This window comes from Dromaius novaehollandiae, chromosome 9 (genome assembly GCF_036370855.1).
Source record: "Dromaius novaehollandiae isolate bDroNov1 chromosome 9, bDroNov1.hap1, whole genome shotgun sequence".
In the NCBI taxonomy this organism is placed as follows: Eukaryota; Metazoa; Chordata; class Aves; order Casuariiformes; family Dromaiidae; genus Dromaius; species Dromaius novaehollandiae.
The window spans coordinates 28,741,361-28,768,186 of record NC_088106.1 but is presented as its reverse complement, the minus strand read 5'-3'; the positions used below and the strand labels follow the sequence as shown (position 1 = coordinate 28,768,186).

Here is a 26,826-nt window from a genome sequence, read left to right as displayed (position 1 = left end):
TAACTGGTTGAACAGCTGGGCTAAAAGGATAGTGGTTAATGGATCATCCTCTAGCTGAAGGCTGGTGACAAGGGAGTACCAGAGGTCTGCACTGGAACCTGTCTTGTTTAACATTTTTATCAGATACCTGGAGGGGGTGAGAGAGTGCACTCTTGTCAAGTTTGTAGATGACACCAAATTGGCAGGGAGACCAATCAGTGATGTCAAGGGCACGACTGCCATTGACAGTCTGGAGGGACGGGCCAACAAGAGTCTCATGAGATTCAACATGGACAAATGCAAAGACCCACCTCTGGCAGGGAATAACCCCTTGCGACGACACAGGCTGAGGCCTGGCTGCCTGGAATAGAGTTTTGTGGAAAAGGACCTTGGGGACTTGGCAGACAGCAAGCTGGATATGAAAAAGCAATGTGCCATGGCAGCAAAGAAGGCCAGCACCACCTTGGGCTGTATGAACAGGAACATAGCCAGTAGACCAAGGAAAGACATTACCCCCTCCTACTCAGCAACTGTACGACTGTGTCTGGAATACTGTGTCCAGTTTTGGCCCTCTCAATGCAAAAGAGATATTGATAAAATAGAGCAAGCTCAGCAGAAGGCTACCAACATAGTCAGAGGGCTGGGAACACTTTCCCTGTGGGGCTTTTTACAGCAGCACATGGTAGGATGACAAGAGAGAGTAGTCACAAACTGAACCAAGAGAGGTTCTGACTCAATACAAGGAAAAACCTTCTCACCAGTCGAAAAGTTGAGTACTGGAACAGGTTGCTGAGAGAGGTTATGCAGCCGCCGTCCTTGGAGGTTTTCGAGACCAGACTGGACAAAGCCCTGAGCGATGTGGCCTGATCCCAGAGCTGACCCTGCTTTGAGCAGGAGGTGGGACTGGGACGTCCCAGACGGAATGATTCCTTGACTCTATGATCATCATTGCTGCTCTTCTCTGAAACTCTTCCAGTCCTATTACACCCTTTTGAGATTTTGGGGTGGGAGTGGAAGGAGGAAGAGAAACTGCAATTGTACAAAGTGTTCAAACCATTGGCAAACTACAGATTTGTTAATGAACACATTATTTGTTTTATTCTCTATTCTTTTCCTCAAAATTCTAACACTAGATTTGCTTCTTTGACTCCTATTGAACATTACAATGTTGTTTTCATGCAATCACTTATCATAACCCTACAGTCTTGCTCCTTAGCAGTAATGGTCAGCTCACAGCCCATCAGTTTGTGTGAAGCTACGACTGTTTCCCCTCCATGTTCATCACTTTACATTTCCGTACCCTTAATGAGCCTGGAGCTGTTCTCAGCAAAATAAGCAATTGATCCTGCAGAACAGTTGACAGCAGGACTAGTAGAGTGCTTCAGGGAATAGTCCCATGGGAGCTATTAATAAGCTTAAGATAAAGGGATGAGCAATGTCTTTTATAACATTCATCTTTCCTTTCCAATGAATATGTGAGAGTAAAAAATAGCGCTAGTGGTTCTGTAAGTGAAATTCCTAGACTCTGACAACTTTCTGGGGTAGCAGTCAGGTTGCCCCATCCTCTATTTTTCAATTAGATCTGCAAGAGCTCACATATTGATTCATCTCATAGACTCATAGACCAATGAGATATTCTTAAGATGTTTCTCATTTTGCCTTTTGCTTAAAGGCTGTGTAAACAGATGACCTGTTCTTAACATGTTTCTTATTAAGATAAAGTCAGCAAATGTGTCCATCTGATGAAGAAAATAAACCATCATAAGAAACACTGTTCAAAAAGCTTTCAAAAAGGAAGAAAACTTGCCCAGAAAAGCCCAGGACCTAAAAGTATTGACTCCTAAAGTCCAGAAACTGTGAAGCAAGTTGAAAACCATTACAGAGGCATTTGCTCCGACTTGGCCAACATGCTTGAGAGGAACACATGGTTCTGTCCTTTCCAATAGCCTCACTAGCCCATGCACGGGCAGTTAGACTCAGGGTGGATCCTCTTAGGATAAAAAAATCTCCATCTACTACTGCTCCATATCTAGACATCACACTAGCAGTGTACCTGTAGACAAAGACTAGGAGGAGAACCAGAATGATAAGCAGCAAACAGAACTTCCCACCAACAATCTTATTCCACAGCGTGTACTTCAGGTGACATATTCAAACAAGAAAAGCACATCTGATGACCTTGAAGAACTAAAAGGAACGACCACATGACACAACAGAACTTCTGTATTTGCCTATAAATTGGCTGCTAGTGTATAAAATAAATAAAAATAGAAGAGCAAGACTCCTTAATACTATGTATAGTAAAGAATTGCTTCTGTATGTTCCCAGTCATGGACTGGCAATGGTCAAAGACCATTACTCAGAAGAAGAAAGGCATTCTGTTAGTAAGTCTTACATAGTAGGTATCAAAATCATGGGTTAATTACTGTGGTACTCTAGATAAAAAATTCCTCATCCATATGCAGGACACAGCGTATGTCAATTACATCAGTTTTTAAGATGCATTATTAGATCTTCCGAGGCATCAAGTTAATACTATGCTGCAACTCTTCCGTTCACATTAAGAGATTATCAGTTACTGAAAGGATGGCTCAAATGTCATTTGTCACTTTAAAAATCCATTAAAACGTTCAACACAGAAACTGGTCATGCTTACTGAGATTACTCTCACGTCTGGAAGAATGTTGTAATATGTCAGTAATAACAGAATTGCAATGTTCATGTAAGTAACTAGTGAAAGAAAAGAATAATAGCTATTATGAGCTCATTTTTATGTCCCTTTTTAATCACTCCAAACACTGTTTGTATATCAATCTGATAAATATTTCATACTAAAAGTCTTCATAAAGTTTGACATAGGGCTCATTAAAAGCCTATTTATGTGACCACAAGATGATTAGATGAAAAACAGTTTGCAGTCAATTTTAAATAGATGAATAACAAAACAAAACTAAATTACACATACTGGAGGCCTGCCAGGACGGCCCCTTTTTCTTTTTCCTTTGACTTCTGTTTCTTCAAGCTCACTGCCAGCATCTGAATGTGCAGTAGTTTCATTTGTAGAATCCCTAGGGGGGAAAAATACTAGATAAATTAAAATGATTTGAAATTAACAAGTAATCTATAACGGACTGATTAAATATTTAGTCCTAAGCCAGAAAAAAAAAAGTCAGCATTAAAAGGCTTGCCACATTTATTCTGCAAACTAAGGAACTAAGCATTGCTAGCCCTGGCAAAAAGCCTTACCTTTTTACGGGCTGGAATGTCATTTTATAGACTGGAAGTTATTTAAATTAACAGTTTCTTCTGAAACCAAGTTACACTTGAAAAACTAGCTATATTAAACAGCACATTCTCAACATATCCATCCCACATAATGTATTGACTAGTATCAACTTTCTTTTACTATTATTAACTACTTTTGAGCCGTATTTGCCTTCAAGGTCATGCGAAAGCAAACAGGAGTCAGATCAAGCTGTCACAGCATTACAATAATTCTGCAGGTTCCCGCTTGGGTTAAACCGTGTTTTCAGTTACACTCAAAGACAACAGCACTGCACAGCTGTTCATACAGAAAGGATTAACACTGACCATGAGGCACAAACCAGAAAACTCTCTTTGATCTTAAGACACTTATGATTCTTCCAGTTAGAAAAACCTTTTCACTTGCACGATGAAAAAACCTTGACATCGCTGAAGGACTATCAGCACAGAAGCCCACAGTATCATTTTTCAGTCAGTCCTGGTTTAGACTGAGACCATACTAAATAGGGAAAATCTGTTACCCCCACATTTATTTTTTTCCCTAGGAGCCAGGTCCACAGGCACCACTGTGCCTTCGGCCAGGCCTGCTGCCCGAAGGGACTCAGCTTCTCAGTGCTTTTCTGAGGTATCAGATTTTGCCCAGAAAGAAGCCACAAGCAAAACTATTTCTGTTACTGATGTGATTTATTTTTGGTTTGCACGAGATCTCTGTAAATGAAAGAAAAACAGTATTAATGTCCTGGATTACCTGCGGATGGGTCAAGCCTAATTCTAACCAGAGAGTTCTTTAAATCTGAAATAATTTCCTGGAAGTGAAAGGAATTACACTGCTGTAAAATTTGTGCATGGGAAGGGGAAGGAAAATCATGCCTATTCCATTATATTAGACAGCTTCAAGCTAAGGCATTAGTGATGTGGCTTATTGAAACTGAGAAGTTTCAGCACACCAAATACATGCTCTACTCAGATCTTCCGGCAGGTCTGATTTTACATTTGGTACTTGGCTTTATAAATCAGGACTACTTCACAGAACTGTTGTATCACCAAGAAAACTATTTGGTAATGCAGAAAGATATAAACGTCATTACATCAAAATCATGAATATGCTGATACATCTCCTTATTGACACCACTGTAATCTCTGCGGTGTGCTCTCACCAGAACAGTTTTGTGGAAGTGAAGAAGTGTGATGGATTTCTAATACCTTAAGGCATTGTCCTCCAACCTTCTCCAGTTTGCAAACACAAAACTTAGGAAGGGCGCAGAGTCCTTTACAAGTTTCAGAAACTCAAATGCAGAAGGACATAAGCAAATTCGCTCTTCTGAGAACAACTTCAATGGATTATCTCAAAATACTCTACACGCCCCAAAAATCCACCGGCCCCAGACTAAAAACAAACAGCATACAAACACATTCGTGTTCCCAAACTATGGGCTTGTAAAAACAGCATTTCTACAAAATACTTTAAATGTAGCTTTGTTGCCATAAAATTAAAGACAAATAACTTCTCCGTTTCATAAAATAACACATTTGGAAATTTTCATGCTGAATTACAAACTTGAAAAATAAAATTTGTTAAAAAAAAATCCAGAAGCCAAACCAAAAAACCAAACAGCTCCTCACATAGTTAAGAAAGATTTGCTTAAATAGTACCACACTGGGGAAAAGCGAAGCAGCCAGCGCAGCCGAAAAGGCGGCCTGCAGGGCAATGGGAGCGTCCAGCCTTTACTCAAAGACGGGCCATCACGCCGCAACTCAATTTGACAAAAAACACATACGGCCTCCCAAGTGACAGCCTTTTTTTCCTGTAACTTTTGAACACAGAAGTGAAAAACTCCACAAAGAAACGGCTGCTGCTTTCTGTTGCTGCCAGGGAAATTAAAGCCATGCTCTCTGCAGAGAAACCGAATTGCTCTCTGATCTCCACAGATACGAAAAACCGTAAGGCATGCTGTAGTCTAAGCAACCTCCCCGTTTCTGGGGAAGCTCTGTAGCTTATAAAACCTAATACCATCAAGACAAAGGTTTTTCTCTAGTAAAACCAGATTCAGCAAATGGCTCAGACATCCCTTTGAAACACAGCAGCTATATAAATAAATTAATTGAAGCGTACCATGATCCTGCTTGCACGTCGTTCACAGATAGCTTGATTTTGTCACAGCCTCTGTGTGGCTCTAACGCAACCTGTGTATTTAGTTCCGGAAATTTCAGTAGCTTTGGAAAACTGAATATAGAAGAGACAGCTGAATCATTAACCACCTTCTCTTCGTCATAAGCAGAGCGTTATCTTAACGTCATATCCCTGCTTCTCCAGCGCCTTTCCTGGTAAAACATCTCTGGTTTGCTGGAAGCCTGTCTGGAGAGGCTCCACACATCAGAGCTACAGTGAGATTCATCTCACCTAAATTTTAGACATCTACAATGCAGATAATCAAAAATCCTAAGGCACAACATACCACATCCTAAGGTCGGTGCCCAAAATAGGTCAGACAGTTCATGCTTTACGAATGTCCTTTTCTCTCCATCGACGGTAAGGTGATCTAGACAAGCAATTCAGATATAAATGCCTAAAATTAAACAAGATGAATCTCACTCAGGCAATGTGTGAGGCAGAAAGATTTCTTCCTGCAAAGAATATAAGTACGTAAGGAGTACCACCGAGGAGCAAATGAAAGGGGAAAACGTAAGAAAACACGTTCCCTTCAATACTCACATTATCTGGAAAGGGGTGATGTGATCCAGGACAGCCTACAGTGCTGGGCTGCTTTACTGTTAATGCAAACGCCCGCAGCACTTTGAGACGCGGGCGACTCTTCACAAGCCCCCCAAGTCCTGCGTGAAAAGGCCTAGCACTGCGGCCCAGCGCTCCCTCGGTTTGGAAGTCAGTGTTTCTTGCTTCTGTCAAAACCCTACGGCTACTCTGGATACACACAAACGTGCCCCCTTTTCCTTATTTCTGAACTCAGATGAGGAGTGGAGCATCTCTTAAACGCTCACAGTTCTGTCAGGTTTTTAACACTTATTGAGGATCTGGCTGGCATCCATCTCCCTCATTCCCTACACATCTTGAAGAACTGCTAGGAAGTAATTTATCTAGTGGCAGTCATCCACATCTTAATAGACCAGAATTATCCTGTTCCTATTTTATGTGTGTGTGACTAGTCACCTGAGGGGAAAACTTTGGCTAAGCCACAATTTACCATTTATCTTTCCGGAAGCTGCTGGGATGGAAAGCAATCGGGGCCTAAGGAGACCTAGCACACCAAAGAGGAGGAGAGGCGGTGGTGTCGAAGGCTCAACCTTTCCTCTCCAAGACACCTTTGACATGGCAGAGACATAAGAGAATTTGGCAGAGTGTGAGGACACCTAGAAGACTGGGGCAGACAGAGTAAAGCAGACAACGGATAACTCCTTGGAGGAATGCAATTTTACTCTGTTTTTCTTTTCTGTTGCTGTGTTGGCTAAGGCATCCTAGAAAACTTGGCAATAACTCTAGGATTCATCCTAGAAATTCCAGATACAGTTCTGAAGTTACAATAACTAGCCCTTAAGACTAGCCTTGTGGCAATGAAGAAAATATAGATTACTGGACAGCTCTTTGCCATATCATGCTTCTGAAGAACATGCTTCCATTGACAAGCAAATTGTACATCTCTGAAATAAATCTACTGAAGCAAATTTGCCTTCCTCCTACTATTACATAAAGCCTTAACTATAAATCTCGTATCACCCCCCTTAGAAACACCACACCCTAAACCTATATTCATTTATCAGATTTACTAAATACTTCTTTGAACATTTACCAATGTCGCTGAGGTGGCTTCAGGTTCTGGCCGTGATAAATTCAGTAATTGCTACCACTAGACTCAGCCTTCTGAAAAAACGCATTCATGAAGAAAAATGGCTAAATGCACAGGCTCATGAATCATGGATGAATCAGCTCTCATGGTTGATCTTCAAAATCTAAAGAGGAACATGCCTGGCAGCAAGTATGAGTCATCCCATTGAGAGAAGACTCAGTCAGTCACCCAGGTCAAATAAACCAGACAGGGGTTTTTTTTGCTACATTTGAAATACCAAAATGTAAAATCCTACCTTCATTGCATTCTGAAGCCACCTCTGCAAATTCAGAAAGTGATTCTTTTTCTGAACTCCTCTCAGTTTCCCTCAACACAGAGAAGAATTTGTGAAGGAATACTTGACAGGGTCCTAAGTGAAGTACAGTAATATATCAAACTGACTTCAGGACCCTTTGTTTAAAGGGGATAGCCTAAAAGATTTAAAAAGGGTATGAAAGAGTGGAAACAAACCACACGAGTGGTAGAAGATTAAAATAATCCTTCAAAGCTGCTTATTTAAGAGCTAGAAAGAAAACCTTGCCTTTCTCTGTGTGGAATTGGATTGTGGCTTTTCAGATCTGAATGTGTGAAGCTAATACCCCAAACTGAAGATTGCTTCAGATTTTCTCATCCTTAGCCAGATTCCTTTTTGATGAATGTCTGGCTGAGACCCACTGAATTAGCTGTTATTACTTTCTGCAATACCTTGTTCACCCTGGACAATGTTTTGTGCCCTCAGGAGAGTCCCAAAACCTTCACAAGCAAATTCTGCTGATCTTTTTTTGTAAAAAAGAGACATCTCATATTGTTTATGAGCAATCAAAACTACACATGCTACTGATGATGACATCTCATCAGCACTTTGCACAGTGGCATTAAATGAGCCCCAGCTCTATTGGAAAAAAACAAGTGTGCTACCTTTTTCTACAATTGCGTAATATTGGTGGCTCACAGTCGTCTTCTGACTGAGCAATACGCCAATCTTTAATGTCCCCCAGGTTTTTCAACTAGCGACCACCAGAGTTACAGAACCTATTAATACAGCCCTTTAATCTTAAAATCTATGCTATTTCATCCAACTTCTTGAATTGGGAATGGGAATATCCCTTTCCCACCAGTACATGGACAGTAATCCCCATCTTTTTGTCCTTGCAACATTTCGCCACCACTCTCTTACTTCTTGATCATGGCACATTCATGAAAATATTAAATGAGAAAAGCTGTTCCAAAATTGCCCTCAAAGTTCACCAGCAACCTCCCTCCAGGTTAACGTTTCCCTTCTCAGTGCTATCCATCCTGATCAACCCTCTTTTCAGCTAGGTGCTCACCCAAAACAAAAACTGCCATTTTTCATATGTTTTAAAACCATTTTCAAAAAAAAGTTAAAGCAGTGCTTATTATTAAAGTCAGACAAATAATTTTACAATTGTCCAAACATTCAGATTCTTCAGTAAAGGGATTTCAAACCTTAGTTTTGGAACAGAGCTCAAGTTTTAAACTGATGATTTTTTAAACACTGTGATAATTTCCATTTTCGTATGTTCATTCCCAGCAAAGAAGTAATTACCAAATAAAGCTCTATTTTGTTCCCGTTTCTAAAATTCCTTTCTTCACTCTGCTTAGCTGGTCTCTAGCACCTCTCATTACAGACTTCCACTCTGTTCTCTCCAGTCAATGACTTTATCCAGGTCCAGTGATGTACCCATTTGCATAAGTTACTCATATTTGCCAACAAAATCAAAACACACTAACACCACTTGCTCTCTTCAACTGCAGAAGCTGAAGGTTTTTTGCACAATAAGTACAGCTCATAGTAAGAAAAAGCATACATCAGGGATACATGAATACAATTAACAATGATTAAAATCCATTCACATTTCTGAAGTCTTACCAAATTCAGAAACATAAGAATAGCAAAGGTTTTGTTTTGCTTTTTACAGCAAAATTAAATTGCCATATAATAAAACACATCTGTTAGAAGTGTTTAATTTTTGCACAGTTTTTCAGCATATGACCACACAGGAGGCCTGGAACAGCCACACTAAGCTTCACTTCTCTCAAGCTCTTGCCTTAACCACATGACCATCTTTCCATTTACTTCTGCCTTTTGAAAGCTGAAAAATTCAAGTATATAAAGAAATGTATACTCACTGTAGTACTGGCAAATCTGAAGTAATCATTTTTGCAGCACTCTTGAAAGTAAAAGAGCTACATAGAAATTCTTCTCAAAGTTATAAGACTACTTGGAAATCACTTTCATGAAAAGAAGTCCAGTCTGTGAACAAAAAAAAAAAAAAAAAAAAAAAAGGGAAGAAGAAGAAAAGGTATTAGTCGTGATTCCAAAACAGTCAATATATTGAATAAGCTACTGTAAACAAAAATGGTCAGCTCTGAAGTATAATCACTACTAAATCACACAAAATTCAGAGTGGATGTCTCCAGGACAGTTTAATCATATTCTTGCACTTGGTTTTTACAATTCAGTCTAGGGAACCTTAGGTTTTTCTGTAAACATACCAAAAATATTTTGTATCATCTCCTATAGTTGTTTACATTAATTCTAACAGAGTTCTGCTCCTTTTTGTGCACATCTGAGAAAATGAAAACAAACTAGACATGAATACATAAGCAGAAGCAATCATCGAGAATTCAATGGTCTAGATTTAGGAAATATTTTCTGTTCCAACCACAATGAACTGCTTCCCAGACCAAAGTTTAATCACGTAAGAAAGAGCCTTTCTCAGTTCTGAGTCCAGACAGGAGGCCTGCACCTACAGTCATACAAGTTTCGGTTGGGGCACAGTGACAAAACTGGTAAAAGATAACATTCCCAATAATATTCCCTTTAACTGAACTACACCTCCTGCGTCAGACTACCTGGCTCAGAGTTTTATACGACTGAATGTCACAGAAGAGTAGTCAGAAGCTGTAAAAGTGCCTAACGGCAATAGAAAGCATTTTAATCTAATGAACCCAACCATAAGTTCAAATAACAAACTGGCTCTATCAGTGGTAGCACTAAACTCACTCGTAAAACTTCTGTCCAGGAGACTGAAGCAGAAGTTGCCCAACGATAGCGGTGGTGACTTTAACAGGTTAAATAAAAGGACGAGGCGATAGACGTGCTAATCTTTGATGCAACATAATACACAGCTGCCATCCCATTCTCCTAGAAAACGCAAGCTCAATGGAGAAACCAAAAGGATTTCTTTTCTTCTCCCCTTTTACCGAGTTCCTGATAAAAATAAATAGCTGCATGGAGCACCGCAGTTGAGTGATGGCAATGAACACCAAGGACTTATCTCAACTGCATGTTTTTAAAACACTGGGCATTTTAAATCTCTGTTCTTTATACATGTAATCTCTTCTCACGGGGCAGTCTTTTCTGTGCTCCAGCCACTTCGTACAAGGCAAAGGAGGACGATCGAGCCAGCAAGACGTGGCATCAAACACAGCGTCTACATAAAACTGCAGTGACTGGCAAAACAGTACAATGTTTAAAATTTTCTGTACTACTATATATATATATAAAGTATTTATTCACCAAAACCGTACCTGTACAATGAGAACAGACCTTCTGCCTCTAGTTAAGACAGGTCTAGTAAGACTCACAGACGCACACAGCTCTTCCTTGTAGCACCTACTACATTGTGCAATTACTACAATTTTACTTACAGCATTGCATCACCTCTTTTCTGCCTTATCTACCTATTTCTACCATATCATCAACAAGTCACCTCAGGGCAAAACCAATGTACACAGAGTAGAAGTTTGCCTGGGAGGAACGTTCACGCTGCAGCACTGACAGCCGAGCGCGGCGTCTTGTACAGCCAACGCGCCAGGCCGCTGAGAGACACGAAGCGGCTACCTGGACCCGAGCCCCTCACGAACAGAAGCCTGACATAAAATGCTATTTGTGCTATTTGTGTAGCATCGATGTTTCTTCACTAGAGACACTGGTCCTTCCTGTATTTTAAAGGCTGAGACTACTCTTAATGGTATAATGTGCCTGTTCAACAACGTAAAGCAACTCTTTCAGACGCTTGCAAGAATTTATTGTAATAAATGTAGCTCCAGACTGAATTAAGTTTTGTATTGATTTCCCATATGAAGAAAAATAGGCAACACTCTTATCTCTGAAACAGAGAGGAAAGCCAGTCGCTACGATCAGAACAGCGTGCACTTCACACCACAAAATACTAATATTTACACATAACGTAAGAGGAATACTTAATGAAATCCTAAAATAGAAGATGAAAGCATTCAATTAAGCCTCTGAAAATACTTGTTTCCTCCTGAGTGACAATCAGATCCACACATTTGTGCCCAGGCAATCAGTGCGCTGTTTAAAACAGAAGTAGTATGGTTTTTGCACACACACACACAAACACAGACACACACACCCCCGCGCGCGCTCTCGCATCTGCTAACGAGACTTCAAATGAAACCTATCAATCCTGGATCTTCGGTTCGTCTTCATCTAATTCTAGCAGGATATTGGGCATCGATCCCACTTTTCGAAAGAGCTTTCAAAAAACGTTCAAGAAAATTGGCGTGGGTTTCATGCGCTGTATTTTCCACAGGAGTCCTGGACATATTCTGTGCATCCTGCATGACTGTTAGGTGGTGTTTTGTTGTTTTTTTTATTTTTCTTTTTTAACCTAGTTATCACCCCTTACAACTGATGTGCTGTGTGCTCACGTATGGTAACCAGCAGCACAGAACTGCTCTAGAAAAGTGCCTTCACAGGTAAGAAAAAGTATACTTACCCAGAATAACTTATCTGAAAAGCAAAGCCCTGGCCTAAGAAGCAAGCAGGGAGAAAAGGGGATAGGGAGCCAGGAGAACAGAGGAGCTCCTTCACTCGGAGGCAACTGAGGAAGTGAGACATGGTGGTAACGGAAGGAGACATCTGGAAGACAAAGTTGTCCTTCTAGGTCCTACGTCCGTAAAGGCAGTTAAGCAGGGTTACCAATGAATGCTTACATATATGATCTACCAATACTGAAGAGCAGGAAAGGGAACAGCTCAGAGCCAGAAGCCCAAAAAGGAAAGGCAAAATCCTGCCCATTTTGTGGGGCCGACCGGAGTCCTACACCCGCACAGACTCTGCGCAGTCTTGCCCTGCGTGGAACAAGGCCACGCCATGACGCAGTCCAAGGGAGCTGTTAGGCCTCGCGTGTCTGCAAGAGTTGTGCTGCTTGTTTTGTTCTGGACGTTAATTCCTTCTTCCTCGACCCAGATACTCGGCTGAAGTCAGGAAACCTTCCAGGCTTGGAAGAATTTTCTTGCAACTTGAGTCAAACACCACCACCTGCTTCCAAAATTCAGTCTTAAATTATCACCTATGTTGCTTAGGCTTGGTTTGGAAATAAAATATAGGTTACTATAGTGACTAACGAAAAGCCGTATGTGTTCAGAACGGCGGTCTCAATTTAGTCATGGGAATAAAATAAGTTTGACAACTGTGGAAAAATCATCGATCACTGCAGACTATGCAAGGGCGAACCTCGGCATTTTCTCTTTTTCTAATAAAGATAACAAAACACTTCTTAAAGACGATATTCTCACAAGCAAGAAAATCAAACTCTCCTCCTTTTTGTCTTATTCAGCCCAAGAATAAAATCACTGAGGCGAAATCCAGAAAGCTTGAGACAGATTCCCAATTTGTTGCATTCTTCCTATCACGTCAGGTGGAGAAGAGTAGGGGGATGAACGCTTCATACTTTTGCACTTTGCGATGTTTATTATAAACACAGCAGGGTTAAACAAGTCATTTAACTTGTGGCCAACCTGCTTCTATTCGTAGCACTTAAAAAAACCCCAACAAACTAATGTTTTCTCTCAATCACAGTTTTAATGATTTTAGCATGTTTGCAGCTTTTAAAAAGTCTGCACATCTATATCTTAAGATGACATAAATTTATGCTGACATAGTTAAAAATAACCAATAAAAGAAAATAAAGCAGGCAGTTAAACAGACGATTCAGTTGAACATACAACGGGAAAACAAACTTTTTCTTCTTTTTTTCTACTTTTTAAACCATGCACAGCAGACAGGGCGGCCAACGACCATTATGGAAGTCGGTATGTAAAAAAGATCTCCTCCAGCATGTTGTCAGCTTTAATTTTTCTTCAAGAAGCATCTTGTAAGGAGCTTAAGTTCAAAAAAGGCTACAGTTTTACCACAATAAATCTGAGACAGGCTCTCCATCAACCTTTTCTGTCATCTCCACTAACCTGAAAAGCTACCTATATTTTTTTGCAAAGTCTTTATACTGTTTATTTGCTCCTCCGGTGCTGAAGTAATCTATCCTTTCAAACAAACTGCGGAAAGCAGCTGAGGAGGAGACGGACGCGAACCTTAAAACCACAACAGGGCAGCTCCAAGCAACTACCTGCAAGTAACGACCAGATCAAGCTCAGCTAACCTTTTTATACCCTCGGTACCTACACGTTATAAAGTGTAAGCCAAAACTTTAAACAGCAACAAGCAACTACTAAATTTAGGAATAAGAGTTACATCAGTATTAGTCCCGTTGCCTAGCAGAACACAACATACACCCAAAACAAAAGATAACTGGTACCGGGCTGACTGACATTTTCAAAAGCTTTTCTTTGTTGACCAAGCGATTCTGTCTCATCTGAGTTCAAAAAAAAAGGCTCGTAGCGATAGATCAGTATCTTCTACTTCTTAATTAGCAATGCTTATACGCCGCAAATCCATTTTCCATACAAAATGACTCTGCTTTCTGCCTCAGTGCTCTCTACTATGTCTTTTTTTGCAAGATTAAAATTGATAAAGCAGGACACTTCTCAATTTCATTAAGGCCCAGAGGAAACTGGAAGTAGAATCCCACTCGCAGGCAGAGCAGCTCCGGCTTCCTACTGCTCTGCCCAGCGCCGTGCACGGCCCTGGGCAGGTCCCTGACACCCTGCTTGGTCAGCCATCTCGTCTTGCAAAATGAGCACATTTACAAATCGAAGGCATAAATTCTAGGTCCTGCAGAACTTGGAAAAAAAAATTCTCAGGAACTAACCCTATAACAAATTTACCAACTGCTGTGATGCCTTCTCCATCACCCACTGGATTTGACTGGGGCGGGGGGAGGTGTCTCTTTTGCTTTTAATTATGTATTTTTATAAGCATATGCTTTATTTCAACCACAGGTTTGGAATTTGAAACAGAAATGAATTCACGTTAACCCTGCAACCACTTAAGCTGAAAGCCAAATTAAATGACGATTTCTAGCCCTGATTTCGAAAAGCCACATAATCACGTGAACCACTATTTATTTGTTAGGCTTATTTAGCCTATCTTTAAGATTTTTCTTAGAATTATTCTATATCAAAACTAAATTTCTTGTTATCATACACCTTTTAGTAAGTATTTAAGCAAAGATCAGAAGTCTAAGTGACAGAAAAACTAAGTACTGGTGAGTTGCCTTCAATACTCCAAGGCACATCACAAGCTCTGCTGATACATGGTCTGCAATATTCCCAATCCAGCCTAACCTTGGGAGCAGGAGGAAAGATTGGGAGCAACTACTGTAACGCACTATAGCAAAACTTAATTCCTTCCATCCTTCAAAAGCGTGTTAGCCATGTTGTTATTATTCCCCCCGCCAGTGTGTTTCCTTGCTGCTATTGTATATTTAATATCCAGTAGGACCTGCAGTTCCCAACCAGCAAGGCACACCAACACCAAAAGCAAGGCATCACAATCACCGAAACTGGGCTGATCGGGGCCCACTTCAAGCATATGCACGTAAATAAGGAGGCGCCTACAAGGGCAGCAGCAGGGGAAGGCCCTCGCAGCTCTCCCGGGAGATCAGCACGCCGGGCGCCTCTCTGCAGCGCCTCTACGCTACCGCACGCAGCATCGGCAGCGAACAGGAGGAACTGAAGGCCAGCACACAGGTGCAGGGCTACAGCCTCCCTGAGACCACAGAGACGTGGTGGGATAGCACCGGAGAGCTGCACGGGATGGACGCAGGCTCTTTAGGAAGGCAAGGACAAGGAGTCACCCTCTATGTGAGCGGGCAGCAGGGACGCGTGGGGCACTGCCTGCAGGCAGCTGGGGAGCCAGCTGAGAGCTTAGCGGTCAGGACGAGCGTGCAGATCAATGTGGGTGACATTTCTGTGGGTGTCTGCTACAGACCACCCGGTCAGCAAGTAGTAGTAGATGAAGCCTTCCTCAGATAACTGGAAGAGGAGCAAAAAGGAGGATCCAGAAAACTACAGGCCAGTCAGCCTCACCTTGGTCCCTGGGTAGGTGACGGAGCAAATAACCCTGGAAACCATTTCCAAACATATGATTGACAAGAAGGGGATTAGGAGCACTCAGCACGGATTCATGAAGGGGAGATGATGCTTAACCAACCTGACTGCCTTCTATGATGAGATGACTGGAAGGCTGGATGAGGGGAGAGCAGTAGATGATCTTTATCATGACTTTAGTAAGGCTTTCAACACTGTCTCCCATAACATCCTCTCACACAAACTGATGAGAAGTACAGGCTATGTACGCATACAGCGAGGTGGACTGAAAACTGGCTGAACTGCTAGGCTCAGAGGGCTGTAATAAGTGACACCAAGGCCAGCTGAAAGCCAGTCACTAGTGGTATACCCCAGAGGTTTACTGTTTAACACCCTCATCCACAACCTGGCTGTTACACCAGAGGTGTATTGTACTGCCATTCAAAGGAACACCAACGGAGTGGAGAAATGGGCTGACAGGAATCGCATGAAGTTCAAAGTCTTGCATCTGGGAAGGAATAACCCCATGCACAGGTAAGGGGCTGAGGAGCAGCTTTGCAGAGGAGGACCTGGAGGTCCTAGTGGACAAGTTGAACACGAACCAGCAATGCACCCTTGCAGCAAAGATGAACACTATCCTTGGCAGCATCAAGAAGAGCACTGCCAGCAGGTTGAGGGAGATGATCCTTCTCTCAGCTCAACTGCTGAGGCCACATCTGGAGTGCTGTGTCCAGCTCTGGGTTCTCCAGTAGAAGAGAGACATATTGCTACTGGAGCAAGTCCAGCAAAGGGCTATGAAGATGATGAAGGGATTAGAGCATCTGAAATGCAAGGAGAGGCTGAGAGAGCTGGGACTGTTTAGGCTTGAGAAGAAAAGGCTCAGGGGATCTTATCAATGAGTATAAATACCTGATGGGAGGATGTAAAGAAAACAGAGCCAGACCCTTCGCAGTGGTGTCCAGGGAAAGGACAAGAGCTACCATGGAGAGAACTTCTATTCCATGCCGCTCCGCACCAGCTGCAGGACCGCACTGCAGAGGACCAAAGGAGGAAAGCCGGGGAGCCTAACCCTTCTCACCGTACTCTTCTTCCTCAGTCATGGCCTGCAGCTCACTGGTGAAAAGTCCTTGCTGTACTTTGGGCCTGTAAGACCCAATGTTGCACATCCAAGCAGCAGAAGGCCACAGATACAAAACATGGGGAAAGATATTTTGGTCTATACCTCTTAGATCTTTATTTCTGAAAAAACTTTAAAAAAAAAAAATCTTTATTTCTAAAAAAGACACACAACGGCTAAGGTCACTGAAGGCTGTTGAATGCATTTCATTCTGCAGTAAAGGAACAGTTTTAAGCAGTGTGGCTTATGGTTTGGTTAGGAGTCTTTCACAAAAAGGATGGAGTTGTGAGAATAGCAAGTCGAGGATGGACAATTGTTTTTTTCCCCTCAGATAACCTCAATAATCACATAATATGAAAAAAGGGAAGTGAGCTCACAGAGGTAACGCATGTGATGCAAGAGAAAAAAAGCAAAGAACAACACAAGCAAGATAGTACACAAAATTAAAGCATTTAGTAGAAAACGTCCTTGATCACTAAGAGGGGCGGTTTTTTTTCATTCTTTAAAGATATTTCCAGGTGTGTTACATATATATGTGCATCTGTTGGAGCAAGAATTAGCTAGCAGCAAACCCCAGCTGTCCATTTAGCTTTACCTTCAGTTTTAGCCATCATCTCAGTTTATCCACAGTTGCATCCATATGTGGAACTGTCTCTAAACAACAGGCAAAACAGCTGTTGCTACTCCCTCTTATCGAAGGCTCTTAGCCTAGAAAGGTCCTGCCCAGGCAGCCAGAAAAATAATCTCAAGTCTCACTTTCTACTGTGCAATATTACAAATTCTGCACACTTCACAATTACAAATGCAAGACCTCACACTGAAAGGTTAGGCAAATCACTTCTTGCAGAGCTGGGAATAAAATTCTTAAGTGACAAAAAGAAATCCAAGCATTAAATCATACTACCACATCTCTAGTTTTCAGTCTCAGGAAAAAGTGTGAGCTGCAAAAAACAACCTGTTTTTCTGCATCTTCTGCTACTGTTTCTGGAAGGCAGCAGCTAATTCCTGGACTGTGCATGTCTGTGCTGAGGCACTGACACTCCAGTAAGATTACACAGGAAAGCTGATACAATCTTTTAACCATTTAATAATGTAGTTCACTCAAATATCACGTCGCTCAACTTTACTTGATCACCTCCAGTGTTTACTTCAATAGTTTTTAATTATATTATTGTATACTGTTTTATTGTAATGCCTCGGATGGGTAATACTAAAGAAATTAATCAAATGCTCCTTGGCAAATGACCGCCTGTAGATATGGCTTGCTCAAGAACAGAAACTGCCTATCTTTTTCCATTTCTGGACTTTTATTTTTTTTTAATAGAACTGAATTTGATGGTGGGAGGTTATGAAAACACGCTTGCTTTCCTCTGTTATTCTTGCAGGCTCTTCAGACGTAACTGCTCCTCGCTCTGCGGACACCCAGCGAGACACTTGACCTGATTTTCTGCAGTACTGAGCATTCACAACTGTGACGGCGAGCACTGGGGGCTACGTTCGCTGCCTCACTCACATAGCAAACAACGATGGTCTCATTGCACGAGGCTAAGAATTAAAGGCACTGAGTTCTAACGCCAGGACAATGTCTGGATTACTGCAAGATCTAAATTAACAATTTTCTCCTTGCCATCTAGCTGTCTACCAAGCTCCTACCTACCTGCTTTCACCATAAAATACATATAATAAAAAAGGGTGCTGAAAAGTTAGGTTCTGCTGTCCTCAAACTGTGAGCAAGGAGGAGATGGATCCTTGAAGTCTTCAGCTTCTCTGCACTTGTATTCCAAAAACTTGCAAGGAACATTGAGAAGACAAATTCACTGACATTTTAAAAGATGCAAAAGCACTGAGAGCCAAAAAAGGCCACAGTACAAATTTAAAGGTGAGAGGGATGTTGGCTAGCATAGAGAAAGTAAGCAACGGAGCCATTCTCAAAAGGAAAGACTGACCCAGCAGCCATGAAAACCTGCGAAAGCCTGAAGGACGGCAAGGCTGGCACAGCTGCACGCTCCACCGCAGGGCAACCTTCTGCAAGACAGCCAAGTTACTGCACCATGAAATGCTTCCCCCAAAAAGGGCCGTCCTGTTCATTTGATTTCTCTACTGAGTCGATTCAGCTCACTAAAATGGCATAAAGCTCCCCCCACTATTTTTTTTTTTTAATAGTTATTTTTAAGGAGCCAAGTCAGGCTTCCAGGAGGGTTACACACACCTCTGCAGAGGAAAGCAAGAGGATGGTAAAGCTGGAAGCAGACAAGACCACAGAGAGATATGCAGAAAACTGCAAAGAATAAAAAGGGGGAGGCATAAACTCTTTCCCATGGCGCGAGCACAGGACAAACAGAGAATGTGGAGTTTTTGTTTGTTTGTTTAACAGATGGGTCACACTCGTCAGATATGCAAAACATAGCAAGGTTTGTGGGAAAAGGTTATTTTTAGGAGAGTGATACAGCTGGGGAAAAAAAAAAACCAGACAAAGCTCTGGAAACAACAGGGCTTTCTTAGGGTCTGAAAACGCGATGCAACTGCAACTACTTGTGCCTGCTGGAAGGGAAAGGGTGTGAGCTTGATGAGCTCTTAATATCCTTTCCAACCCCCCCACCCCACCCCAGTTTCTTTTAACAGCACTGTGACCTTATCCTCAACGAGGTCCACGTGCAAAAACGACTAAAATTAAATCCAGCTAAATTTGCACTCGAGCACTTTACTGGATCGACCGCTTATTCCTGCAAAATCCATCCACAGCCAGAGGAAGGCGGGGGGCCCCGGCGCAGCCCAACCTCCGTGGATGGCAACAAGGGGCTCCCGACTCTCCCGGGCGGCCGGCACGCGGCACAGTGGGCCAAGGCCGCGGGCCGTCTGCCGGGGCACCAGCCGCGGTGGTCACGTAACAGCCTCGGCGGCTACCTCGGAAGAGTGTTTACTCATCTGTAATTTTTCTCTGCAGTGGACATCTGGTGTTCTAGAATTCATTGCAGCTGGAAAACTGCCAGCAATAAAGCCAATTTTCACAAAAAGCAGCAAAGCCTGACATGCAGACCACGGGGAGAAAGGAGAAAACCGCTCCCCGAGCGATTCAGGGTTTTGTTCTTCGGGCATTTGTTTGTTTTGTCTTTTCTTTGTCTCACTTGGGACTGCAGTGACAAAAGCCAAGAGGGAGCGCAGGACGTTTTGGCCACGCTATCAAAGAAAACATGCATTTTAAAGTTGCAAATAAATTAAAAACCCTGGGAAGTGAATAATTCTAGTACTCAGACGATCTTTAGAGGGATGTGCACAAAGGTCCAAGGAAAATAAGATCCCTAAAACAACCTCTCTTAGCTCATGTAACTGCTAATAGAAAGCACATTTAATGGTTAACACAGACTCCTGCATGTAACTAGTGGAAAAAAGCCTAGAACCGCTCTGCAGTACAATACTCTGCTCATTTCCTCATCAGCACCTTTAGCCATGTCTTCAAACGAACATGAAAGCACAAGGGTGCTTCAAAAAAGAAGCCAGTGTTGAAAGGACTGTGACAAAAGATTCCCAACGCCGAAAAAGCTCCTTCAGAAAGCCACAGGTCTTGGACTTCTGGAAGCAGCTCTATCAATTGCTGAGTTGCAAGAGGTGGCAGGAGACTACCAGGATCCGAGTCCCTTGAATAGCAAAGATTTCTAGGCATTGCCTAGGTGCGACTAGGATATTGGAAGCTTGTGGTACTCTAGAGATGACCCTTCCAAGCTTCGGGCCGACAGGGCCTTTGGATGCCGTCAGTCTGGGCACAGGAGGATCCTGGAGTATCCGCTTCTCCGGGGCACGAAGCACAGCAAAGCTCCCGCGACGCGAGGCGATGGCTGCCTGCACTACTACGTTTCTGCTAACAGGTCGAAGGTCCAGCTCAACCCTCAGCCTCACGTATCTGATTGGCATCTGCTTTGCTAAGGTCCCTTTGGCGCTCAAATGTAATCCGCATGCGCACAGGAGTGTGGTTTTTAAGATTATTAAATCCCTCGTGTTTTGAGCTCCTGAGAACAGAGGCTGCATTTAATAAAGGGCTGAGCAAACATCCAGCAGGCATCACGACGTAACGCAACGCCCCTTCTGCAGCCAGGCAGTCCAAACCCCAGCTAAAAACGCTGGATAGGAACAAGGGTACTTTCATTAAGTGGAAGTGAAGGACAGGGGTCCCAGTGATGCTTTTCATTTAAGCAGGAATAAATTGCAAGAAGAAACATAAGAAAGCTGTTTTCCTTCTGTTGTTAACTACTTTTAACTCAAATAACTGTGTAAAAGGTTAAACAAAAAAATAATCATCATTTGGCTAAACATAAAAGGGACTCCTCAGCGTTCACAGCAGCACGGCTCTTCGGACTCTTGACACGCCACTGGCGCTGTTCCTACGAGAGGTGTATACCACAGCAAGGGAGCAATTTCCACATCCTTCTCTATCCATTAGCCAAAGTACCTCAATTACAAGTACTTGTTAAGTTCCTAAAAAAGAGTTTATGGAAACCAAACAAGAGCCAAAAAATGTAGCTGATGTAGACCAGACAAGACGAAGCTGGCAAGTGAAGCTATTAAAATATATATATATATACACACACACACATGCATATAAAAACTAGTTACACCTTCTGTCCTGCCCCCAACAATTTCTTCAGAAAACCCGGCCCTGCATTAAACCAGACACCCTTCACCCACCTCGGGCACCACTGCAACTCCTTTGCTGAAACAACCCAACGCTACAGCCTTTCAGAGAAAAACCACCCAACCCTCAAATCCTAATGTGTCGTAGATACCAAAGCAGCAGCTATAGTAATCCCAAACCTTGACAGTCAGCAAAACTAGCTGGCAGCTCTGACTTCATTCCTCCCCTCCTTAAAACTTGTTTCAAAGCCTTTTCCCAGTAGTCTGTGTAATCCTGTTCTCCTGTCCCAGCAACATTTTTATATGCTCCCCAAGTCTGACAAGCAAGAAAGCTGGTAGGTCTTTAATCCAAATCCAACAGACAGAACACATTAAAAACAAAACAAAAAACCTACAACCACCAGAACATATTACAAATTTTCCCTCTTTGCTACTTAATAAGCCAGTTAGCTTCAAGTCAAACCAAACAGCATCCATAAACTGCACAATTTAAATCACCGCTTCATCAAAACCATCAGCTGCTGCCGCTCAGGTCACCAACCTCTCACGCCGTGACGCCACAGCGTTTTGCCTTAAGAACCTGCAAGAACAGTAACGGAAGAAGCACTGCTAAATGCCTTCGATGCGTGCTAGCCTGCCACTGCCTCAAGTCTAAAGGCACTGGAGCAATCTCCTAATATGCTGAAATCCTCATGAGCTTCCTAAGGAAAGAGAGTATATATTACAGATATAATCAAGCCTATTCTTCTAAAATACACAAACGACACCTATTTTTGAGTGCGAAGTCTCATACGCCTTCAAAGTCACCCAGTGCATGATATCAGTCTCTCGCTTTTCTACCAAACTGTCCCTACAACCTAGTGCCATCGGTTTCCTACCGGACCTACACACCTCCGGTCGCAGGGCCAACACCTGCCTGAAATCCAAGCTAGCTCTAACGCTGGCCACAGCACCAAGCAGGCCAGCGCTTGCTGCGGGAACGCTCCTCGCGTTATCTCTCACCGCTCTACCGAGAACTTTCCCCCAAAGACATCGCTAGGCAGAAGGGTATCGCACTTTGAACAAGCTGAGCCAGAGTCACTCAGATGTACTCCCGCAACCCCTCCTGGTCCTGTGTCCTGGATTACTACAAACGGCACAGCCTGGAGCTCGTATCAGCGACGCAGTCCAAAGCTCTGCTGGAAAAGCATACCTTGAAATACTTTCCTCGCATCCCCCAATCTGAAAGGAACCTGACCATCACACTAAATCTCGGAGCTGAAGCACATTTTTCCATGGATACATGTAACCATGCTAGACCTAAAAATACAAAACTTGCAAACATGTTTCCCCAGTGACCATAATAAATACCTCATCCTGCAAGCAAAATTCACACCCAATCCACAGCTCTCACAGAGGCACATGCCAGACTAACAAAATTCACCAAAGCCCCAAGATGACTTCCCAAAACTGCACAGGTGAAAACCAGCAGTGGTAGCAGTGTAAACTCAGAGATTATGGCTTATCAGCAGAAGGACATTTCTCACAGAACAAAATAATTCTGCTTCTAAAGTCTCAGCCCTGATGGTAAAGAGTCAGTAAAACACAAGGCTGGAAATGTAATTCATTTTGAATAATTGACTCAAAAGGGAAAGCGGCTTCATTGCACATCACAGTTTTCTCCCTCCCCAGGTAACGATCTCCATATTCCACGGTCAAGATAACTTGTCCCTCCACCCCAGAGGAAATACCGATTTTAACACCCTTCTCCCCGCTGCAGCAGACCTCGCCGCAATTGCTTTCCACCTGTACCGAGCTTGAAGGTTGCAACTCTATTTCAGAACTGTAGAGGTTTGATCCAGAAGCTTATTTTTTTTCACAGCACTGTAAACTGACCTAAAAAATATACTATCTTGATGTACATGCCTTTCCTAACTTAGATTCTGACACACTTGGGCACTTTGGGGGGAAAAAAAGGAACCTAAGGACTCAAGAAATTAAAGATCATCTAATCTAAGCATCCTCTAATGACCTCCCTGACAAACCAGTCACAGATGACCAACCAAATAACAACACATATGAGAGCAGTTATGGAGTTTTACTTAAAACCGGAAGTCTTTCTGCAATTGTCCAAAAGGAAAGTATCAGTGGTGGTAAAGGCAAATCAGCACATCGGGACCAGATGTGTTTTAGCTCGGTAAATAATGCTGACGGAAAGCGTCTATCAAAACGTGCGGATTCAGTGCTGAAATGAACTGCAGTTAGGCAGGAACTCTAGGAAGAATCAGTAGAGGTGAAACTGTCCTATTGTGTCCTGCTTAAATATACCTTACACACCACAATAAACCCATTTAAAGGACAACTTTCTTGGGAAATGAAGCTTGGAAATGCTCTGTCTTTGGCTACCTGCTCATTGCTCCAGATGAGGCAATGATGGCTGCATGGATGAAGGATGATGATCGCACCTGGTGAGAATGGTTCAGAGTCCAGCTCCAAACTGGACAAACAGAAAGACGAGAAATGCTTCATCCAAAATACACGGGAGGGGGCAAGATTAGAGCAGCCAAGGTGCAAGCAGGACCAGAAGCTCATTTAGCTTCGTTTCCCAAGGACTTCGTACACAAGCAGGCTGTTTGTCCTCCATCTCTGGCAACGTTCAAACATGTTGGCAAATTCGAACAAATCTGTCAGAAGGACAGATGTCTCAAGGATGATTTTTGAAAATAAGCACTAGCTGCGCAGAGTGCTCCTGCGAGGATGGGCGCAGGGGCCGGTGCCAGCAGGGCTGCTGCGAGTCCTGTCTACCAACCAGCAGGACACAGCTCAGAGCCGGTCGCCCACGCGTCCCGCTCGGCCCAGGCGTGCGCGAAGCTGCAGGAGGGGCATTACGCACAGCGCAGGGAGTCTTCAAGGACACGGGTAAACTGGCGGGATTACTGCAGTAAGGCATACAACAACAGGACACAAATCCACATTTAAGTAGGCTTCACTGATTCCACTGGTGATGGAACAACTTGTTTTGTATTTCTTACCCTTCCTCCTCTCCAGCCCTTTTTAAGATTGTTATTTCCTCCTGACTCAATACAAAAGCCTTTTTATTGAAAACATGACTACATCCCAAACTGTAGATCTATCACCAATTTACCTGGATACCCAGACTGCAGTCGTAAACATCGGTGCTTCTTTATTATATTTTGCATTACTTAAAGAAATATGGGAAGACCTTTTTTATTTCTGACCAGTTACTTTGACAACCAGGTGATGAAAACCGGGAAGAGGGTCACCATTTCTGAGCAAGCATCATTTACTTTGTACGCTGATCTGTGAGCTTTAAAGCCTTGTCAAATGCGCTTTCTCCCATTAAAGCTGATATTTTAGTGCTAGCGGTCCACCCAAAAGGGAAGGAAGACCTTCTGATCCAAGTTCCCTGGATTAATGCCGCTGCTGGCCTTAAGGAGATGACTTGCTTAGCCTAAATGGACCACTTAAAAAGAAGCAGAGGAAAGAAGCGATCTTGCACCACCTGGAAAAGCTTCCATCAAATGAAAGCTGCTCCATGGCATTGGTAATAAAGTAATCAAGAGCTGCAGCATGAACTGGCAGAGTCATCTGCTTTGCTACAGATACCCAAAGGGATAGGAAATCTTGTGGTACTCAGAAAGCTAGGATAAAGACATCCCAAACAGTAACCCTCTTCCCTTCCACAAAAAAAAGAGCAAACCAACCTCCACCAACCCCAATCTCTAAATACAACTGGCCTAGACTGTGAACTGAGGAAGGACGTAGAGGGTTAACTCTAACGAGTAAAAAAACACAACAGAAAACCCTCCACCACACACGCAGGTATTGAGGAGTCTAGGAATATCTGGCTGGTTTCAGAGTCTGCAGAAGGTCACAGCTCTGCTCAGGGGAAGAGGAGAATGACAGAATTAAGCTCAGCGTACAGAATATTGATCACACTGTCTTGAACAACTGGAACAGGGAAATACTTGCTCCTCACAAACCTCTTGACTTAGTTATACTCATAGGCTGTGACTGAGGTCTGCTACTATCAAACTGCCTGCTCAGAGATAGACAGACTTTTTCCCATGAACAAGAGACTAAGGAGAGACGTTAACGGATGAGGAAAGAAAAAACACTCTTGCCTAGAAAGGAAGAGAACCATCCTACTTCTATCATCAAATGCAAGACACTGAAAATGAATTTTAAAAAATTTCAGTTTTCTGAGCGCTGCTGGTAAAACTCAGTGAAATTTAACCAAAGCCCTGGAAGAGCGAAAGTGCCACCACCAGAAGCTGAGGACCTCCAGCGAGAGAGGAAACGCCGCCAGCTGAGCCTCGCCGTCAGGCTTCTTTTTGCAGAGACTGGATCGCTATGTACAGTTTTAAAAGCTGCAGAATTTGCGCTTTCTTCTACACTTTGGGAAGATGGGAAAGGGACTGCCAGCACCTTTTATGCAGTTACATATAATGGAAGTCATCATGTAGAGTAAACGGTATTTCAGACTCTCAGGCTGCAAGAGCGGGAATATTTTGAAGCGTTTCCTCAAATACAGATTCTCAACTCCCGTGAGACAAGAACAAGCTCTAACTGAAAGCTATAAGACCAGGAGGAGCTAAATAAGGGAAAAGTCCCTCTAGGAGCAACTCTTGGAGAAACTACAAGGAAGAGGAGAGACTACAAGGAAGAGGAGAGACTACAAGGAAGAGGAGAGACTACAAGGAAGAGGAGAGACTACAAGGAAGAGGAGAGACTACAAGGAAGAGGAGGGCTTTCCTATTTTCCTGTAACTGGCCCTATTTCTGTCTCCCTACCAAATATCCAAATAAATTTAAACATTAATCTGTAAGTATTGCCTCCACCCCGAGGCAAAGTTAGCTTTTCCAGGGTACACAGTATGCACACTGAGGACATTTAGTAAAACTTCTGACAATCATTTAAATACCAAAAACATTAAGAGATTTTTTTCAGGGGTTAAATCAATACTGAGCACTTCTGCAAGTCCAGTTCTCCAAATGCAGAGAATATTACTACACAGCAGAAAAAAACCCCATGAAATAGATATTTACTTTTTCAGTAGAGCCTCGGGATGGGGTTTCATGAGATGACTGAACCAAAACTAATAGGTTTCTGCTGCCAAAAGGGGCAACCCCTGCTCTTTTTTCCTACCCCGGCCACATGTTCCTGCTCCTTCCTTTACGACAGCGTTTATACTCGTCTGACCCTCAGTGACCGGCGACTGGAGAGACAGGAGGCTTCAGGAAAGGGGAGAAGGTGACGAGTGGCCCCAGCCCCGCCGTCCTCCTCCCACCCCTCCCCACGGCCCCTCGTGGCTCCGTCCGCATGGTGGACGCGTGCTGCAGTCCCGGTTCAGTCACGAGCGGAGCGTGGCTTCTCCATTTCTTTTGGAGAACAAGAGGGCCAAAATGGTAATTCAAATTGTTAAACAAAAATTGTATTCTTTTAATCAACACTGCAGTGTAAGCTGAACAAAACCACAAACCATTGGGTTACGGTATCACAAAACGCTTGCCACACTTGACAAGATTTGGACTCATCCTAAACGGCCTACCTAGCCTTCATTAAGGCAGCGCAAACTCCAGACTGCAAAGAGCGGCCTGGCTCCAAGGCGATCACTCTAGAAGCGACACGTGAGCAACCTCTAATTAGAGCAGTATGCCGTAGTGCTGGGCTGTTAAAAAAAAAACAGAAGAGACAGATACAGACCTGCTTCAAAGAATACAGATGGAAAACAATTGGGAA

The 26,826-nt window shown here is 43.0% G+C and overlaps 1 protein-coding gene across 5 annotated transcripts in view; it reads right to left on the bottom strand.

Annotated features, from left to right (window-relative positions):
* The window catches only part of STAG1 (STAG1 cohesin complex component), a 197,425-nt gene that overhangs the window by 143,049 nt on the left and 27,550 nt on the right, over positions 1-26,826 (bottom strand). For 3 of the 5 annotated variants that reach the window (XM_064517032.1, XM_064517029.1, XM_026100554.2), the window contains exons 2-3: positions 9,234-9,357; positions 2,945-3,047 (exon numbers count right to left, since the gene is read on the bottom strand). In XM_064517032.1, coding sequence (XP_064373102.1) covers positions 2,945-3,047; positions 9,234-9,262 — 132 coding nt within the window. In that variant the 5' untranslated portion in view covers positions 9,263-9,357. Of the gene's footprint in view, positions 1-2,944; positions 3,048-5,699; positions 5,811-9,233; positions 9,358-10,110; positions 10,261-26,826 lie in introns of those variants that run through there. The other 2 variants (XM_064517030.1, XM_064517031.1) reach the window with 2 other exon arrangements.